Source organism: Nesoenas mayeri (genome assembly GCF_963082525.1).
Source record: "Nesoenas mayeri genome assembly, chromosome: 17".
NCBI lineage: Eukaryota > Metazoa > Chordata > Aves > Columbiformes > Columbidae > Nesoenas > Nesoenas mayeri.
Window position 1 is genome coordinate 5206843 of NC_137565.1, and position 21185 is coordinate 5228027.

General features: G+C 38.8%; 1 protein-coding gene across 2 annotated transcripts in view; it reads right to left on the minus strand.

Annotated features, from left to right (window-relative positions):
* HECTD4 (HECT domain E3 ubiquitin protein ligase 4) overlaps positions 1 to 21185 on the minus strand; it is a 68137-nt gene that overhangs the window by 35710 nt on the left and 11242 nt on the right. Inside the window, exons 3-22 of one of the 2 annotated variants that reach the window (XM_080355515.1) lie at positions 20522 to 20611; positions 20045 to 20175; positions 18374 to 18482; positions 17666 to 17804; positions 16713 to 16883; positions 14557 to 14749; positions 13085 to 13246; positions 12875 to 12988; positions 12281 to 12421; positions 11706 to 11938; positions 11213 to 11358; positions 9111 to 9181; positions 8368 to 8473; positions 7643 to 7763; positions 6684 to 6812; positions 4710 to 4834; positions 3485 to 3638; positions 3089 to 3189; positions 1845 to 2043; positions 715 to 834 (exon numbers count right to left, since the gene is read on the minus strand). In XM_080355515.1, the coding sequence (XP_080211641.1) occupies positions 715 to 834; positions 1845 to 2043; positions 3089 to 3189; positions 3485 to 3638; positions 4710 to 4834; positions 6684 to 6812; positions 7643 to 7763; positions 8368 to 8473; positions 9111 to 9181; positions 11213 to 11358; positions 11706 to 11938; positions 12281 to 12421; positions 12875 to 12988; positions 13085 to 13246; positions 14557 to 14749; positions 16713 to 16883; positions 17666 to 17804; positions 18374 to 18482; positions 20045 to 20175; positions 20522 to 20611 (2755 nt within the window). Of the gene's footprint in view, positions 1 to 709; positions 835 to 1844; positions 2044 to 3088; positions 3190 to 3484; positions 3639 to 4709; positions 4835 to 6683; positions 6813 to 7642; positions 7764 to 8367; positions 8474 to 9110; positions 9182 to 11212; positions 11359 to 11705; positions 11939 to 12280; positions 12422 to 12874; positions 12989 to 13084; positions 13247 to 14556; positions 14750 to 16712; positions 16884 to 17665; positions 17805 to 18373; positions 18483 to 20044; positions 20176 to 20521; positions 20612 to 21185 lie in introns of both variants that reach the window. The other variant, XM_080355514.1, reaches the window with a different exon arrangement.

Consider the following 21185-nt stretch of genomic DNA (forward strand, 5'->3'; position numbering starts at 1 on the left):
AAAAATCAATGAAATTCCAGTAATTGTGAGCAATGGAGGGCTTGTCTGAATTGCTTTCTAGTTCATTACTTCTTGTTTTTCTTTTTGAAATTGCTTTTTGTTATGTATACAAGCCCAGTTTCCCTGTGGGACAATGCAGCAGTATAAACACATAAGAAAAAAAACACACTGCATACAATCTGAGGGAACGTAGCACAAAATTCTTGAAGTACTGAAATTTCAAGAAGTTTGAGGGATTTTTCTGTCTCTGCTTTACTGCCAAAAGTACCCAATGTAATTATAGAACCCAACACAAATGGCTGGTAAGTTTTATACATTTACAGCTTGTTATATTTGTGGGTTACTGTTAAAAAAAATGCAGTTATGACCTTAAGAAAATATGCACAGCCTCAGATTGTGCAAGAATTTCTCCTAGGAAGATATATTTATGAGAACACTCGTGCCATTAGAGACTCCAGGATCGAAACATGCTGATAATGAATTCCAGTAAGACATAACAAAACAAGATCAGCTCAAAGAGAAGCATCACACATAAAACAAAGCTGAATTTCAAGTTATTCCCCAATGATTTAAGAGCCCACTTAAGCAATCTCATCATGGATAACCGAACACTTAAAAGCTTGAACTTCATTGCTATTGGGGTTCAAACAGACTCAACATGGTTTCCAAAGGGGATTTTTCTATGTGAAAGATTGTTGGATTATAATACTGTACCTTTACTAAGTCTTTCGGCCAACCAGTTCCTAAGACACTACGGCTGCCATATCCCAGTGTATTGCCTCCATACTCAGCAACCTTCCTACTGTTTGTGTTAGGACCAGCATAGATCACCAACTTCAAAACATAAAATACACTGTTAGACTGTAAGAGAAAAACAAGAAAATCTAATAATAATAATAATACTTAGCACTTACACCGCGCTTTATATTTTCAAAGCGCTTTATCAACATTAACAAATCCTCACATCAGCCCTGTGAGGTGAGTAGGCAAGTATTATTATCCCCATTTTACAGATGGGGAAACTGAGGCAGAGAGGAAATGGAGTGACTTGCCCCTTAGATCACACAGCAAGTCAGCAGCGGAACTCGGAGCAGAAGTCAGGAGAAATCCCAACTTCCAGTCCTCTTTCTGAGCTAACGAGAACATACTGCCTCTCTACTAAAAAATGGAGTGATCCTCCTCCCATCAAAGTTAATATTTTGTCAGTGACTTCAGTGGGAACACGACAAGGCCCGAAGTTTTATGGAGGAGTTTAGCCAGGAACAGGTGACATTAATATTAAAGACATTTATAAATAACTAATGGGAGTGAGAATCACAGGATTTGCTCTATGTCAAAGAATATATGGCAACAATTAGCACACAGTACAAGCAGTTCTCTGATTATACAAAGGGCTACTAGTTGTGCTCTTGAAATTGAAAATACTTGTAAATCCATGTAAACAAGCCATTTATCATCAGGGAAAATAAAAGCCACCTTCCAGTTCTGCCCAGTTTAAACCGACTGTGCTGATAGACAAAGTAGGCAGCTCGATTACAATTTGAGAAATAAGGAAAACTGAACAGCAGCAAAACTGAGAAGGAAGTCAAACTTTGACAACCTGAGCCATCATGAAATGAACTTTAAAGCCTCTCTGCATCCCCGTACTTTCCAGCCTTGAAGTAAGGAGACCATGACATTAAAGTGCACACTAACAAGCTCCTGTCCATAAAAACCTCCTGCATTATTCTGATCACTGGAAATATGGTGCCATGAAACACACAAGGCAGAAAAGATGAAAACGGCAAGTGCTGCTGATGGAAATATATATAAAAGAAAGAATTTCTGAGTAGGTCCTTGCTTACCTTATCATAATCATATTGTGAAGAACATCTGTTGTCAAATCTAAGATATAAACAGCGGGCTCCTGGAATATGTACAGTTTCTTTAAATTTATAGTTATCCCTGACGGGATGAACTGTTTCTACAGTTTTTCCAGCAGCCCAGGGAGCAGGGATCTTCAAACCCGTAAGAAAACCTGGTTCTTCTTTCTCTTCCAGCATTCTGAAATTAGAGTGAAAAATCAGTCCTAAAATGAAATGCACAGATTTCTACTATATATTCAGACACCAGACTAGAAAGTACTTCAAATCACCTCTCAGTATTGATACATAGCGACACAAAGTATTGACTCCTCATGTTGGGCACACCTGTACTGAGGGAACATGCAGAACTTCAATAGTACAAACCCTGTACATTAGAAATAACTATTCCGATCTCTACCCCGTAAAATCTGAACCTTTCCCCGTGCTTTCCAGTTTCCGAATTATTGTAAACAACCCAAGTAGCACCACAAAATATAAATGGTACTACATATGGATTCTAATACACGATTGGTAGCACAAAAAACCAACAACACAATTTCCCTCCTGGGACAGTACCCAAAGCTGATTATACTGTCATAAAACAATATGCCTAGTGTTCCACTGAGGCTTATAATTTCAAGGAGGATTGAAAGTAAATTCTTCATAGTTTTCACACATTATATTACACATTATCACAAGTTGTTTAATACCACAAATTCTGCAACGCTGCAAATAGCTATGATAAGCATTTTTTTTATTTAATTCAGCTGTGGGTTTCTGTTTCTAGGCAGAAACCGTGTAACTTGGAGCTGAGACTTGGGATTTAAATGCAGGACTTAAAATAGTTTTATTTCTCTATGGAAATGAAACCATTTAATATCTTTCCAATAGTTTTAATACTGTATCTCATGCTGCCAAAACAATTTACATTTACTCATGATGGTTCTCCTTAGCCTAAATTATTGTAAGAGAAGCATTTAGAATTAATTCCTAATGCTTGAGCTGAGGGAAAAAACAAAGCCAACCATATCGTGTGCAAACAACCTGAAGATATTAATCATTTAATTCCATATGCCAAAAAAATTTAGAACTAATTGCCTTTTGTAAAGGCTTATATATGTCAAAGACAGCCTCACAAATCATTATAGCTTGGCCTTAAAAAAGATTGCTGCAGCAATGGTCCAATTAACATTACAGCTAAGATATTTAATCCCATGAAAAGACTCAAATGTAAAGAAAATCACCTCTCATCAGGCAACAGCTTCCCTTTCTGTTCTGATGCACCACTGGGGGAACTGTTCAGTTCCGAGAAAACCGGAGACTGAGTTTTAAGCAGCAGAGCAGTCTGCAGCACAAAATATAGTGTTAGAAATGCGCAAACAGTACATGATTTTATGAACTCATTATTGAATATATGAGCAATCACACTGTATGTTGTTGTTGACAACAAAGCATTACCCAGCAGCTGTTTTACCAAGTCAAACTTAATATTCAGCATTATCAGCTCCTGTAGCTGTTGAACAATTCTTGAACTCTGATCCTGGATCACTTACTGCAGAAGGTTGACCAAGATCTGCAGCACTGTAGAACATGCCACATCTTTTTTCTGTTGTAGAAAACTGCTGACACAAAGATCATACCTGACTTGTGTAAAGAACCAGCTGCACCAATTGAGGCATCAAGGCATCAGCCATGGTCAGAGTTTGCAAATTCGGATGCATCAGGGATGTCAGCAGGACGGGAAGCAGATGACCAAGCATAGTAGCCTTTGTAATTTGTTCCAGGCCTTTTAATCTGTAAGAGGAGCCAAGGTTTACATAGTAACAACTATTTTCATAGAGTATCACTTCTAATTTTAGTCATCTGTTTAATCTTGTAACAGACTGCGTAAGTAGGCAATTTAAAATTCAGCAGAGAACATTTGCATTTTAAAAAAACCCAAACAAACAAAAAAGCCAACAACCAAGAACTTAATATCTTGAAAACATGATTTCTCCAATGTGTCTAGTCTTTGCTTTCAATTCTTACTAAACAATGATAGATAAGAAGACAGTAAATCAAGAGTTTACTAATTACTTAGAAAATCATAAGCTCCCTTGGGCATGGGATGAAAGTCCACATCAAACACAAATGTATTTGTTCAGTATGTATGTCAGGCTGCCAGCACATGCAGCTCAATGTATTTAAAAGAATCTGTATCTGTAAAAATATATCTGAACATGAAACCCTTCTGAAAACATCTCAAAGGAACTGCGTATTGTCAATAAACAAAACTAATCTTGCAGGCACAGAAAAGCATAGAAACTGAAACCTGAGACACAACTGGGAGAGGGAGTGATTGTTTAACTAGAGAAAAGGTTCACAGCTGCTGTTTACATCCCATTCCCAACATATATTTTTAAGCAGAGGAGAGACAGAGAAGGGCAAGGTGACGCTACCTGATGGTAAATGCAGGATATTGTAACAACACCCAAGACTTGCCATGGATAAAGTATCTAGTCCAGCTACTAGAGATGTAATAGCTAGGAATTTTAAAATAAAAAATTGCCCCGACTTGCAGGAATATTCCCGGCTGACTGAATACCATTTGTTTCCAGTTGCTCTGCTCAAAAATACCACTGTAACCGACTAAAAACCCACCAGTTCAAAGTTTCTTTATTATCAAGCTGGTAGTACTGACATGGGGAGTCTGATTCTAAATTCTTCAAAAGACAAGGGCTAAGCAAACACTATAGTAAGAAATGGTTCACATACATTTGAAGCTCACATATGAAGTTATAAAGAACAAGTCATGGGAACTGTGTTGGTACAATAATCCACAGAAAGCAAGTTTACTCTTTTAAACTTAACATACACTTGTCTTACCTTTGCTCTCTATCAGAAATGTCACTGTTTATTAGTGCAGTAGTGACTTGTTGCAGCATTTCTAGGACTTCATCACATCCTGTCAGAATTTGTGTAGCAAGAGACAAAATGCTGGTCTTTAGCTCCTAGGTACAAAAAGAGTTATAGGATACTTGAATTCTTAGAGAATACAAAAACAAGTTAACAGAACAAAACGATGGATTTCCAAATTAAAATAATGATAATGTGACCTGGCAGGCCTGCAGCAGTAGATTCATCCAAGACTTAAATTTGATTAATGCTAAGCCCCAAAGTGCTGGGAGAAACTAGGTGCATGTTTTACAGGATGCACATCCAGTTTCTAGAGGGAAGGAATCCCCACGTCCAGCAGAGGCGAGAGCTGTTAGCCAGCCAAGGTACAGCATTGGTGACACAATGTTCTAGCAGGTATGAGGATCACTGTGGAGAGAGAAACTGAACAATGAAAACATGGGTGAATAGTGAGACAAGAGAAGTACTGCAATATTTAGCATTTACTCAATGAGCCTGAACAAATAACTTTCAACTTTAGCAGATTAAGAGCACACAAAGTCTCAAAGAGCAGCAGACAAAACCAGCTTAACAAACAATACCAGAAATCCAGAAGTCAATACTACTATAGAAAAATTGTTAGTTACAAAAACTACTATGGTAAGACAGCCTGCATGCTAGGACAAACCTGGCTTCTACATGTTCATTCAAGACTATTCAGACAATATTCCAGATGTGGTCTCACAAGGGCAGAGTAGAGGGGAAGGAGAACCTCTCTCAACCTACTAACCACCCCCTTCTAATACACCGCAGGATGCCATTGGCCTTCCTGGCCACAAGGACCCAGTGCTGGCTCATGGTCATCCTGCTGTCCCCAGGACCCCCAGGTCCCTTTCTGCTACGCTACTCTCTAATAGGTCATTCCCCAACTTAGACTGGAACCTGGGCTTGTTCCTACCCAGATTCAAGACTCTACACTTGCCCTTGCTATATTTCATTAAATTTTTCCCTGCCCAACTCTCCAGCCTGTCCAGGTCTCTGGATGGCAGCACAGCCTTCTGGCGTGTCAGCCACTCCTCCCAGCTTGGTGTCATCAGCAAACTTGCTTATAGTACACTCTATTCCCTCGTCCAAATCATTGATGAATATATTGAATAATACTGGCCCCAGTACTGCCCCCTGAGGCACTGCACTAGATACAGGCCTTCAACTGGACTCCATCCCATTGACCACAACTCTCTGGCTTCTTCCCTTCAGCCAGTTCACAGTCGGTCATCCAGACCGCACTCCCTCAGTTTAGCTGTGAGGATGCTGTGGGAGACTGTGTCAAATGCCTTACTCAAGTCAAGGCAGATCACATCCACCGCTCTGCCATCATCCATCCATCTTGTTATGTGCTCATAAAAGTCAATGAGGTTGGTCAAGCACGACTTCCCCTTGGTGAAGCCACGTTGACTGCCCCTAATGACCCTCTTATCCCTGATATGCCTTGAGATGACACCAAGGAGAAGTCGTTCCATCAGTTTCCCAGGGATGGAGGTGAGGCTGACCTGTCTAGAGTTACCCGGGTCCTCCTTCTTGCCCTTTTTGAAGACTGGAGTAACATTTGCATTCCTCCAGTCCTCAGGCACTTCTCCCACTTCTCAGACTTGGCAAAGATGATGGAGAGCACATGATATTTATGATGAGCACATAATAATTAAAATACATTTTAAACCTCATTATATGCATATTTAGTAAGGGAAGTGTCTGCTCTCATTGACAATATAGAACCCAACCTAGAAAACTGAACACAGAACAACTGCAGACTTTAGCTGGAAAACAGGAAAAAATCCTGTCTACAGTAATTTAGCTATATCGAGAAGAAAGGAAGCAACAAAATAAGTAGAATGCACTGCAGAAATAAGGGGTGTCACAGGAACATTGACTGTAGAGAGTCATTCTAGAATAAAACTTGGTGTTTACCTGTACCTTCAATGTCTCTCCCTGCAAGGAGCTGTCACTGTCATCATTGTCATCGGGTTTAATCAAAATAGTGTTACTGAGGAGGTGGTTCTGTACAGCCATCAGATACCGCAAGCACGAAGATGCAGCCTTTAACATAAATAAGTACACTTTACATTATCTAAACCCTTTAATCAAGCTTGATTCAGGCAATCCTTGTATTTTGACATAAAAGAGGAAAAAAGTAGGGGGAGAGGACAAGTAAAAACAAAAAATAATTTTTCCTGAATAGAAGCATTTTTTGCTGATTTAGTGCAAGCTTTTTCATTTGTATCTAAGAGAACAACCTAGTTGCAAATAACTTGCAAAGCTTATACAGAAGCAGGGCCACTCTATTCAAGTACGTAACATTATAACAACATTTAAGTACTGTAACATGAATTAATTCTTAGAAGATAATGCCACCAGAGAGCTAAATTTAATTCACATTCCCAAAGTGATGGTTCCATTCTACTCCTTTCTGTCTTTGCCATCAGCCAGATCAGGGGCTGGCACCACTGAAAACACCTGTGTGTACTTTTACCATTAAACTAAGTCGATTTGCACTCATTTTTGTCTGTAAATGATAATCTGTTCTGCCTCTACAAATCATTACACACAACTGTATGTTCTTTTTAAAGTTGTTGTAATGCTCTGAGGGCTGATACACACAAGCTTCCTTTAAATTGAAGCAGCTACCACAAATTGGAAAATAATTCCACATATAAACCTGGTTTAGCTTTAGTGCAAGATTTACTTTGCTGTAAGAAATCATTTATTCTCTCCCTGTACAGCATAAACAAAAGACATTTTTTTTCCTGTATTTGTTAAGACACACAGTTATAGAAGTTTCACCGCTATATACTCAGTGAAGATGATGGATTTAAGGAGGAAAAGCAGCCAAAGGCAAATATACTTTTATCAAAATTCATTTCACTTACAGGCACAGTTGAAAGAAGCCTTTGAAAATCATCTTTAGATACAGTTTGGCACTTGGTGATTAAGACACAAGATTCTCGGACAACAATCTTGAGAATGTAGTGCAACAGCTCATCATTTAGTCTTCAAAAAATGCAGGAAAGATGTAAAATGTTAATAGTCTAATTATGGTGTATTTTGTATAGCTCATCTCAAAAGCCTCAGCAAGCTGTATCGCAAATTATGTGAAACCAAAACAAATATCTGTTCAACTTCAGAGATTCAGACACAAAGAAAACAAAGCCTGAAATGTTTAACAATCAATGCAACAAATTAGCAGTGATTTCCTGCACTGTGCTGATAGAACCTATGGCTCCCAAAAAAACCTCCTCCCGACTTGAACATATCACCTGAGACTGACAGTTTTAATGCTGAAAAGTCACCTAACGTAGTGATATAGAGAGTACTGGCAGAATATCCTACTTAAAAATTATTACCCACATTTATTGTATACATAAGCCTAAATTTGTGTACAGAAGTCTCCAAAGCTTCCCCTAAAACATCCAACCTCTCTCTCCCTTGTCCCAACAAAATCCTACCCACTATGGACACACAGACAGTATTGCAGGTCACACTGGCTAGTAAGATAACAAGCCATTTCAGCAGAATTTTATGCAAGTTTACCTAAAGCAAATAACAGAAACACATATTATGAGCAGGGAGGAGGAGGACGGGACTGTTGCATTACCTATAATGATCATCATCTTCACTTCCAAATCTGTTATTCTGAAGCTGTTCAGCTAAATTAGTCAGGATAACATCGCGGAGTTGAGAGAGACCACTATTTCTCTCTCCTAAAATTGAAAGCAAAAGCATTTCGCTGAATTAATTTATTTTTATTTCCTCAGATACCTTGCTTAATATAGGCTACGTTCTGGAAGTTACTATTTTTACAGTGTAACTGCTGACACTACAGACCATTAAATCTTACTCTGCACATACCACTGTTTTAAATTCCAAAGACTTTGACACATAAACACATTTCTATGAAGTAACAAAGTTCTGTGCATCAGCTGCTCCTGAGTCCAGACTTCCATTTCATGGCAAACACAAACAAATTACTCTTTTCACTAAGGTCTAAAATGACCTCTGGTTACTGTATAACTGCCATGGGTGACACTAACTGCTAAGCAGGTGTTCTAAAATACAATCTGGACAAGAAATATTAATACTGACAAAAGAGAATGTTAATTCTTTTCAATTTCAAGCAGCTGACTGATCTAGACAAATTTTCCTTTTCTACACCTAACATACACTTGACTATGTAGCCATTCAGAATATGAAGCATTTCATCATTTCCTAGAACAGGGTTTAGAGCAGACTAGTGCTCAGTATTCTGCACTGTTCTCCCTCCAGAGGTTGAGAAATATTTCTGCTTTTTGATTTCAATTAAAAAAACCTCTCTCTCAAACATCAGTAAAATGTTCTCACCTTCAGTTAAGACCAATTTCAATAAATTATTGATTTCTGCTTCTCCAGGATACAGGATATTTAAACCGGAGCTAAATAAAAAATAAAACCACGTATTACTTGAGAAATTTAAAAGGGAACAAAATAATTTCAATGGATATGTGAAAAATGCTGTCACAGAATCTCAAGTTAATATCTGATGTAACATTTAGAATGACTATGGAATAGCTTCTTCCAACTCAGAAAGGCATCCTCCGTATTTTAACATTTATATTAGTCACACAACATACAGCTGCTTTCTCCAGAAATCTCTTGTAATCAACTATATTTTATTGTTTAGGTCCCAAAGCTTCTTCAAGAGCTATTTGCTTCCCTCTGAGCAACTCCATATTAATCACTCATGTATACGACAGCACCATCATTTTTCCAAGCAGCAGACAAATGTCAAGAAGAAATGGATGAAGGCTCAGAGAACAACTAGAACAACTCTGGTGATGGGGCAAGGGCTGTGGTTTGTGATAAGAACGATGGAAAATGCAAGAGACTGTCATCAAGAAGTCACCACTGTTATGGTTTTATACCTAAAGACTGGCTCTTATAAAGGTCTGTCTTAAACTACGCAGAAGATTCTAGAACTGGCATTTCAGAACCAACACAGCAATAAATATCCCTCATGGAGATACTTTTCCCTCTTACTGCTGATGAACTTTGTCCTTCCTACATGAATTACTACACCAAGACAGAAGCTCACAATAACTCAGGAGCACTTCGTGACTGTCAGAAGTGTTGAAACTATTATGCGGACTTCTTTTCTTTTCCCCTTTTCTTTTTAAATAACACTCTTAGAGAAAAGTGCTATGTTTTTCAGCTTCGCGCCAAGAGCAGAGACGATGGCAGCTTCCCTCCCCTGGCTCACGCTGACCAACTTGTGGTACAAACACAAGGAAAAGTTTCCAAGTGTCACAAGCCAAATTTGAGGTTTCCATCGGTATCAGAACCCCCTGGTGAAAAAACAGGAGGAAGCAGATATTATCTAATCCCCACCTTTGTATATTTTTTTCTTCCCACAAATCATTGGAGGATACAGGATTAAACAAGGGAAAAAGCAGCAGCTGCCCACCCAGCTGAGAGGATACATGTCCTTCTGTCAAAAGCAAGACCTTGAAAACGCTACATAATCATACTAAAGATACGCTATTCTCCTTTACTCGCAGAGCTGCATAGAGCCACTGAAATTTGGAACGTCGTGATTCACACGCAAAAAATGCACGTTGATCTTCAGAAGATTTTGTTCTCAACCTTTGGAGCACTTCCCACTTGAAAGCAGATTCTATTTGTACTGTGGACCCTTGAGACAGCATTCCTCGTCCTTGAGGTTTACATTATCTCCTTTTCGTGATACACAACCACACTTTGCTCACCTCCCTGTACTTAGTCATTCTGCTATTTTGACAAGTAGGAGAAAGGGAATTACGCAGCATCAGGTTGAAAAGATGCAGGAGCTGATACAAGGTGGAGCTGAAGCGACCATCCTGCTTCGGTGTTTAATGAGCTGGTGTTCCAATCCAGACACATAATGCCCACCCTGCTACCAAAATACATTCCTGTTTTCTAAACATAAACCTGACTTTCTCAAGACAGCCTTACTACCCAGCCCATGATTTTTCTGGACCTTTGATTTCACAGTATTCCTCCTATTTAGGAGAATTTCAGTATTGTCACTTGAAACCCTGGTACAACAGCATCAGCTTCACCTATTCCAGACCACCAATAAACTATATATGCTAAATACGGAAGTCAGTTAAGCCATCACTGAAATAAGGAAAACTTTGCTTAAATTTATTTATAATAAGCATTTTTAAAATCCTAAAGAAAGCCAATAAAAGGCAACAAATGAAAGTATGAGAATTATTATCTGTTATTTCACACTGACATCATGACAGACACATTGTATTTCCCTTCCTCCACAAATATAAAACATCATAATTTTATCATGTCAATCTAAATTTTATCATATTAATTTGACAACAAACTGTGGAATACAATTGAATGTTCAACTGTTACAACACTTTCAAATAATCTATAGTCTAAGTTAAGTTTAATTTGACAAAACAGCTATTTACCTAATAGCCAGACAAACCTCCTTCTGAATTTCAGAGCAAATCTGATCCCTTGGTGCCATCAGTAACTGCCAAAGTAACAGGCCAGACCTTCTGACAATATCTCTATTTCTTTCAGTTTGTGGGCTGAAGAAAAATTTAAAAACCACCTAAGAAAAATTAAACACAACAATATTAAAAACTTAAGCACTGTCCATATTAACTCTTTTTCTGCAGTCAGTTTCTCCAATTATTTGTCTAGGTCACTAGGAATCTCAGAGTCAGAAACCAACTTTGGAAGTAACCTCTCTGGATTTTATTTTAACCTGTAAATATGTGGCAATGACATTTAAATGAAACGGGTGTACAAGGTACTGAAAAGCCACTGCTAAGTCAATCTCCAATAAATCGAATGTAATAGAGAAAAATATAGTAAAATCAAGTGGTTGCCTGCATTCTAAAACAACTGGGGTTATTTTAGTGTTTATTTTGAAGTACACTTAAGAGGCGCTTGTACCTGAAAGACAACAAGGATGCAACGTATTATGCAAGTATCTCCATTCACCATAGCTTTTTCCATAATGTCACAAATACTGCTGAGATGATGCGCTTCAATCGGATGCTGCTTGCCCAAAAAATTTGTGATGGGAAGATTGTTGCTGGCTGCAAGCAGGTTGAGTTGGTGAATACACATGGCACCAACATGGTGCAGTAGCTGGTTGATAACCTCATTTGTGGTTGTTGCATCCCCTAGAAGAAAAGCAGTTCACACGCTGTCTACAAACACAGGCTATAGCATCAGCATTTGCTTCTAAAATGTGATATATCATCAGCTCTAACTTCAGGACACCTGCCCACAAGATAAACAAAAGAATTACCCACATGACCTTTTTAATATGCTAAAGGTAGCAAGAACCTGGAAATTTCAAAACATCTTGCTTTTTCCTTTCTTAAAGATAAACCATGACCAATATTTATAAATAACTTTTCAAGAATGAACTCCACATTTAATAGAAAGCTTCTTTAATTTTGTTCTACGATAACTGTACATTTTACGTCCACTTTGTACTAAATGCTGACTTGTAGGTTTACCTTTGGGCTCTGCAATGACATGACTCACTCCCAGCCTCTGGCAGACACAGTGGAACGCCTGGTTCCCAGGATTGCACCACTGATCAATATAATCATTAGAGCACGTCCAGATCATGTTATTCATAGTATCATAACAGGCACCTAAGAAAAGCAAAATATTTTGCACATCAAATTTTAGATTGTTTGTTAGCAAACCAGACTAAATTGTTTTTATAGCAGACATAAATCCAAAGTACTTGCTTTATACAGCAAATTTAGTCACAACGCATTTGAATGAAAAACATTACAAGGAGATTTATTAACAAAGGAATGAAGTGAATGCACATCCCTTTTGATGTTTCAAGTAAGTGTACAACAGCATCTATAGCAGGTAAACACTCCAGTGCCTGCTCTTTATAAGCACCTAACATATATCATTCCTCCACAAACTTATCACATGCTGCCACAGTGCATAAACTAAAAGTACAAAATTTCACCATAAACACAAAACCCTATCAACTGCAGAGTTGCTTATTGCAAATCAAATTATTTAGAATCTAAGGGCTGGATATGCCTAGTTCAGAAATATTCCCAGGAAAGAGATCTGCTCCTTACCAAGTCCTGGAACTAGAGCACCACGGCCAAGTGAACTTCCTGCAGCATCAATGAGATCTGCTCGGCTGGTGAATTGCCCATCCGAAATGTTGAACACCAAGCTCGAAGCAAGAACTACATAGAAAAAAAGTCTCCCATCAATTCCTGATAAGTTTGTTGTACTTCAGAAAACCCAGGACTTCAAATCTGCCATGGACGTATCCAACTTACTTTTTAGAGATGACAAAGCACTTGTTCCTCCAAAGAGCGAGCGTGTGGCTGAACTGCCGGATCCCCCCGGGGGTGGGACCAACATCACCAGGTACGTCCCACACGTGTATATTGGGGTTTTCCTCAACATCTTCAGGGGGAGCCCACAGCTGGTGTTTGCAGCTGAAATATTGAACAGCAACACAGAACACAAACATGCATTAAAAACTCATAACAGCAGGCAGCAAAAAAGGCAGATTTCTACATAAGGCTTCCAATAAACCAATATGGAAATTAATTTAAGCTACATTTAGAAGTTGCCTTAAGGAGTTGTATATAGGGGTGGCTTCATCAACACAGACATTCAGCATCAATCCCCAGAAGGATACAAACAGTTTCACAGGTTATTTAACCAAATTAAAAAAATAAATAAATAAACCCAGCAATCTCTAGTTTCCAAATCAGAAAAATCAGTAGCCTAAAATGGTGTTAAGAACTCTCTAGTGATAAATATATTGAAAGCAGTATCTTAGAGCCAAATAATCTTTTAACATAGAGAGATCATTTGAGATTCACTACGCATTTACTATTTTAAGTCCTCCTGCTCCACAGGAAACGTATACAGTCATGATGATCCAGCTCCTGCCACAGCTGATCAACACTTTCCTGAGCACTGACTGAAGAATTATCCAAGAATAACCACTTATTCTTCTTCTTCTGTAGCACTCTAGTTGTTAACTGGCAAAACCTAGCATTTAAAATAGCTCTTTGAGCTAACTCTGCCAGTGTCCCTGTAAGCACATCTATCTACTGTACAATTTATTTGTATGGAAATACCTATAATTGTTTAAAATTGAAGACAGAAAACTCAGGTACATATGAAGGAAGAAGTAATTCAGGATAAAATGAATACAATCTTAAGACAATTATAGGTATAAAGCTTCAGATCAGCCTGAAAGCCACCAATGCTGGTCTTTCAAGATTCCCTAATTAACTTGGGTAGTTTCAGCAAGCCCATAAAAGAACACCCAAACATTGTGCAAATTACCTCAAAAAAAGCAAAATGACTTCCAATTTATAACATTCCATTTCCTTGTAAAACAATAGTTTCATTTTCTAAGCAGCTGACCATTTCTACATAACAATTAGAAGCCCAGTTGAATGGCCAGCAGAGAATGCAATTATCAGTTGGATCAAACGTGGCATAAACCAGTTCTATAATGGAATACATACGGAAAAAAGGTGCTACAAGTATTCTTCCCATTCTTTGTTCTTAAACTTTTCTCACAATCAATGCCTAATTTAGCAAAGGAACTTGTAAGTCAAGTATTAAGCAAATACTGCACATATATTTCAAACACTTATTTTGGAAAAAAACGCAACTCTTTTTTTTTTTTTTACATGTCCTACGAGGTTAGTAATTACTAGAATCGATACTTCATGTATTAAGAAACAAACCATGAAAAATTACTGTCAGTAAAACCTCTTCTGACCTGCTTGGTCCTCTTTGAGAGTATTGGAGATTGTGGAGCCAGTGAGAGCGGCCAGCGTTGCTGACGGGGAGGCTCTGTACCTGGACAGCCTACTCAGCAGCATCTCGTTTATGCTCTTTGCAGATTCACCCTCTTTTCGCATTAATATAATTCGTTCCTGTAGAGGATTTGCTATACATATGCCATTTTCAACCTATTAAAATGGAGAAGAAACATACTTTTAGATGTTGAAATCCATAGCAGACAGATTAACCTTCACTGAACAGTAAAATTGAACAATACAATACATCAAGCAGGGGTACAAACCTAAACTTAAACCCTGCTGGCAGAATTTCTTACCAAAAAAAAGTATTATAAAAGCTAGACAGATGAGTATTTGTTTTCTTTGTGACTCTGTGGTTCAGTGCAGTTATCTTCTACTTTGTCTGTCCTCAAAACCCGAACTGCTTGCCATAATCTCAAGTTTACTTATGGAAGTCTAAAAAGTGTTTAACCTCCCTGTATTCTTAATGATGTTTCACTGGCAAGTTTTGTAAAAAGACGCCTTTAAATCACTTGCCAGTCAAAAGCTGTGCTACTACAGCCTCGCGCTTGCAGCTCCACCATCCCACCAAGTGCAGCTGTTGTGCAGCAGTTGCTGAGCAGATACACAGACATTGCGCCCAATGTACTCCAAAGCTAAATCCTCATACAATTGCAGTTATCAATACTAGAGGGCTGTATCTCCTGGCTCCATTCCTTGACTTCCTACGTGTCGGGATGCTCTGATCTTGTGCCCAGTAGAAACAGTCCCTGAACACTGACCAACTATCTTGGGGCCCCTTTACCTTCAAGCAGCCCTGCCCATGGGATTCCCCCTAGCAATTGCCTGAAAAGGCCAAAGTTTGCCCTGCTGAAATCCAGGGTTGCAACTCTGCTTGCTATCCTGCTCCTGCCACATGAGATCCTGAACTCCACCATCTCATGGCCGCTGCAACCAAGGCAGCCCTCAACCTTTACCGCTTCAACCAGACCCTCCTTGTCAGTGAGGATGAGGTCCAGCAGTGCACCTCTTCTAGTCGACTCCTCCACCCTTTGCATCAGAAAGTTATCGTCAAGGCACTGGAGGAACCTCCTGGACTGTGGCTGGCCAGCCGAGTAGTCCTTCCAACAAACACCAGGGAAGTTAACATCCCCCACCACGACCAGGGCCTGTGATTGTGAGGCTGCTCTCAGCTGTCTGTAGAAGGTCTCATCAACTTCCTCACCCTGATCTGGTGGCCTATAGTAGACACGCACAATAGCATCACCCTTGCCAGCCTGGCCCTTAACTTTCACCCATAGACTCTCAACTCGCTCCTCATCCGTGCCTGGACAATACTCAATATGTTGTAGTTGCTCTCTCCCATAAAGAGCAACTCCACCACCACGCCTGGCTGGCCTGTCTTTCCTGACAAGGACACAGCCATCCATGACCACATTCCAGTCACGTGTGCTGTCCCACCACGTCTCCGTAATTGCCACTAGGTCATAATCTCCTGCCCTAACACAGGTTTCTAACTCCTGCTTAATCCCCATGCTGCACACACTGGTACAGGCATTTCAGAGAGCGAGCCAAGCACACCGATTTCACCCCAGGGGTACGGGAGGCCTCCCAGCCTTCATGAACTCTAGAGTGATGCCCTACTGACGCAAGCCCAGCTACAACCCCATCCCCCTTCGAGTCTAGTTTAAAGCTCTCCAAATGAGCCCTGCTAATTCCTGTCCCAGCATCCTTTTAGGCTATAAAATGCAGTGTAGACAAAACAATTGTATTTAATTTGTGGGACCTGATTGGCTTTTAACACAATGAAGCAGATCCACAGTAGACAATGCTTTAAACCCTAATATATTGAATTACTGTCCAGCATAAAACTTAATTGCTAATTACAATAAAATACATTTTGCATTACAATTCATACTGCCCGAGTATGATAATCGTATGTCCTCAGAAGACAGAAGTAAATAATACACCTTTTGTTCTTTTAAAGTGATTTCATAAACATGTTACAAACATCCATTCAGATTACACATATCAATATTCAAACTTAATACGTTAATTTGAAAATGCTGCTATTTAATTAAGCAGTAGTCATCCTACCAACTCCAGATTCATAGAAAACACATAATTTGCTTACTATAAGTTCAAAAACATCCATAAAGACAGAGTGGCCTTTGGGGGTTTTTTCATTGAGGCTTGCAGGAGACCAAATCCAGTAGAAATAGGTACCATCTGAAGAAAGATGCACGGTAGTCATGGTGCTGCCAACTGGGAAGTGATTTACTGGCATTGGGATTATTTGACAAACCTATGAGAAGGAGAGCATCTTAACAGTTATTTTGAAGTCTGTTCTTATGAGTATTAGCAATGTACTCAAAAATAAAGAAATAATTTAAGATCAAGTCCCGTTAGTCTGTAAGAGGCTTATTAGTGGACATAACAGTACTGTTACATTTATTTGTTATGAAGAACTATTCTGTAATGTTTGCCAAATGGATCTACTGTGTACAAAACAGCTTGTATATCTAAACTTTTAACATTTCTAAAAATAAAAGGATCACCTCCTCTCTAACAACTGAGATCATACCTATAGTACCATAAGGAAAATATTCATGCTAAAGAGTTATTTACTTCCTGCAACACTACTTGAAACTTTGGAAGAAGAGGGGAATCCAAGCATCCTCAGTTTCAGGAAACACACTGGAAATAAATGTGCAAATCCATCCTGAAAACCATGGCAGAAACAAACCCAAACTAAACAAACTATCCATTTTCGCAAAGGTTGACAGTTGTTTAGCTACAAAAAACAACTTGATCAGAAATAGTACGTGAATTTTGTTACAGCAGAAAAAATAAGCTGTTCGGGAAGATTATTTTTCAGTTTAAGTCTAGCTCTATTTTTCTATTGTTTGATCGTTTTATAATCTCATCACACAACATTCTATCTCTGACAATACTATCATAATACAGTACACTGTAAGTCTGCATATGCATATATATATATACACACACACAAAGCTGGAAATGACTGTGATTAACTAAGAACATTTTCTAACCCTACTGTAAGTCTGCAATGACTCATTCCTTTACCTGAAGGGTATGCTGATCCACAACCTGGAAAAGGGAGTGTGGCTTATTATCAAAAGAGACGGGCCGATGGAGAAGTTTGCCGTTGCCAAAAGCAACCCAGCCCGGCTCCAGCTCCTCGTTCCGGCAGTACACAAAACCTCTGGCAAAAAAGCAGTACATTAAAACCCTGTGCTATTTTTGTGTTTTTCTAAGAACAACTCACAACCACACTCTTGAATGTTGACTAAACTTAAATTCAAGGCAGCAATTACTATTATAAGCAATAAAGAAGCAAGAAGGTGCTGTGAGTCACTTCTGCACTAATCATTTCTGTAATGAATGACATAATTAGAAAACAAATACTTACAAATTCAGCAATTATACAGCTATAAATAAAAAAGGTCACAAAACTAGTCTGTAGTATATCCCTCTCGGCAAAGAATAAACCAACTTACTACACATAAAAATCAAGTCTAAGATACTGGCTATTCTGTTACTATACTTTGCAGGAGGGTGGACTAAATGGCCTCCAGAGGTCCCTTTCAAACTAAATTATTTTACAATTCTAGAGAAAACACACTCAAGAAGAATTTCAGATGACAAGTAGTGGAAATAAATAACATGCTTTAGTCTTGTTTCAGCTAATATCCCAGACACATTTACCAAAACAATAACTTATTTTTTTTTAAAGCAGATCTGCAGAACAGCAAATATTCAGCTGTCACTTACCGCAAAGTACCGTGTAATCCCGATCCTAATTTGCTTATTCCCCTGCCCACTGAATTGGTTGTATAAAGATAGAGCCCATCTGCTGCGAGACAGCGCCCCAAGTCTGCGTCTGGACCGGGGAGAAAAGAGAGCGGAGCAGGGAGCTCCCGTCACACACCGCTGGAAATTCCCTGTCCTCAACCCACTCCCCCAGCAGCCAAAACCAACAGATGCTCCTAACATGTCATTACCAACAGGTCAGAACCATTTTTTAAATACTGAATTTACTATTTGCTGTTCTAAGAGCTACCGTAACACAGTCAAAGTCCATTCATTTTACAGTTGGTTCTTTACTTTTTTTTTTTCTCTAAAAAGCATTAAAGTGGTGCCCAGATCACACCAAACTCACACCAATAGTTGGGCTATTTAAATCTCCTGCTGTTGCCAAATAACAAGAATTAGGTGCTAGCTTTTCAGCCTCTCTTTTGAGATACTATATGTCATTAGAGCTGTTTTTCCATGATTCAAATGTACATCATCCATCTCCAAATAATTTTGTTTTCCTGAGTTGTGTCATGGAACAGATTGCCTTATCTTACTGAAAAAAACCACAGGGAAAAGAAACTGCCTTAACAGTTGTGTCTCATTTCAGTGTTAAAGGCCTGTCTTTGGGTATTACAGCCCAAGCTGCTGTAAAAACAAACAAACAAAAACACACACACAAAAAACCCCAAGCAAACCAAACCACAACACAATGAGTTGGATACTTCTAAAGCAAGTGAACTCTCCCATTAAGTGAAAAAAATAGTAAGCAAAAACGTAGTAAAAATGGAGAATTCATTCATGGAAAGAAATACAAGAGAAAGAATAAAAAACCCATATAAAACAGACACAAAACTAGAATAGGAAAAAAAAAAAAGCAATGAACTTGTACTTCTAAAAATAAACGTGCTCTGCCAATGATAGCTACTGAACACAGTGATACTGCACAGAACAAAAATTACGCTTACTGAAAGACTAATGAGTGGATAATACCCAAACTTAGTTTGAGCCTGTGCAGAATTCCCACTGAAGTCAGGCAGGGTCACTATATGCTGCAATCGTCTCCCCCAGCCTCATTAGTACGCACTTTAAAGTATCATCTGGTCTTCGGCAAACAAAAAGCACACTTTTCTGAACTCCATTTTCTTGCATTTTTGAAAGAATAATATGCCATACTATCCTTAACATACCAGACCTAAGATTTAATACAAAACAGGCTACTTTTTTTCTATCTGATCCCTAAACCAACTTAAAAAACCCCCAAACATGTACATATCTAGACAGATTAGCTTAATGAGAATAGATATGACACGGCAAACAACAAAACAATTTAATACTCTAGTATATTAGGTCCAGGTTTTCAAAATTTCAGTTCTGAATGTGCAGACTAAGACAAAGTGCCCAGACAGTTGCTGCCCCCTCCCAGGCTTTGAGATGCTCCTGGGATGCCCAACTCTCCCTCCAGATGGTCCTTCCAAACCCTTCAGCTTTCTGTTACGTGGTACATTCTGTACTTGCTTTTACGTTACTTCCAACAGGAAAGGAGAAGCCCTTTCCAACTTTAAAGCTCTACATTACTTTTTAAACAATTATCACCACAAAAAGCATCTTCTCCTCCCTGCTAATACTGACAGCCATGAAATAATTCACCTTTATTTTCACTGCTGGAACTAGTGTTGGCATCAGGCGCAGGTAACATGTCTTCAAAGCCCCAAGACACTATGTGCTTTCCTCCGAGCAAACAAGAGGGTGATCCAGGTCCTCCCTCCAAAAGCAATAACCTTTAAGCAGAAAATAAAATAAGATGCATAGCAAACAGTGGGAGCAAAAAATAGCTATCTCAAAAGTTAAGGTGAAGATATATTAAGTAACTATTCTAGCAGAGTTCATAAGCCACTTTAAGGAATCATCAATATTTAATTAAAAAAAAAATTAACACCCAGAGAACAATTAGTGGATCCTTTTAGATTTTGCTTTCTAATGTCTTGCTTCTGCAATTGACTACATTTAAATCTTTCAATAATTCTAAAGCCTTTTAATCACACTGAAGGACATTCGTCTGTAAGTGCACTGAGACATGTTCAGAGCTGAGGTACAAGTGCTACAACTAGAGAAGTCACTACAAACCTGTATAACACATCAGCCACGGGCAAGGATCCTAGATCAGTCTGTTTCTGTAACAGATGTACTGTATGAACAAAGGTTTTCAGCGACCCTCTAAAAGGATAAGAAAAACATGAATTAAAGATGTCTATTGAAACAAGACTGAATGCACACAGACAACAGCATCTATGTAGAATATCCAGTACCATAAAGACAGACTATCCAAGACACAGCATCAAGCTTCTTTTGTAATTTGCATTTATTTTCTGATTGATTTTCATTCTTTTGTGGGGGAAGTGAAGAGGAAGAGAGAGGAACATAAAGGAAGGAACCTGGCCAAGTGCCAGGCTGAATCACACTGGTTTTCTGGCAGGGGAGGGAGCACCAGGCAGGTAGGGAGGTCAGCAACATTTGCAACCAGTGCAGTGAAGGCAAACTAGGACTTAATAAAACACCTCGATCTTGCATCTACTACAGATAGCAACCTTCAATATTTCTTGTAGCTGATTAATCATATTTAGATGTTCAAATACAATCTGTGGGTCTCCCTGGGGCTGAGCCAAAGTGTTAGTAAGAGCTGCTGCAGACATAGCTAGAGATGGCTTTCTTGACTAAAATAGAAAAGACCAAACTAATTAATTTATTATCAAGAGTCTGAATACTTCGTCTTCCAAATGCAAATTTGGAA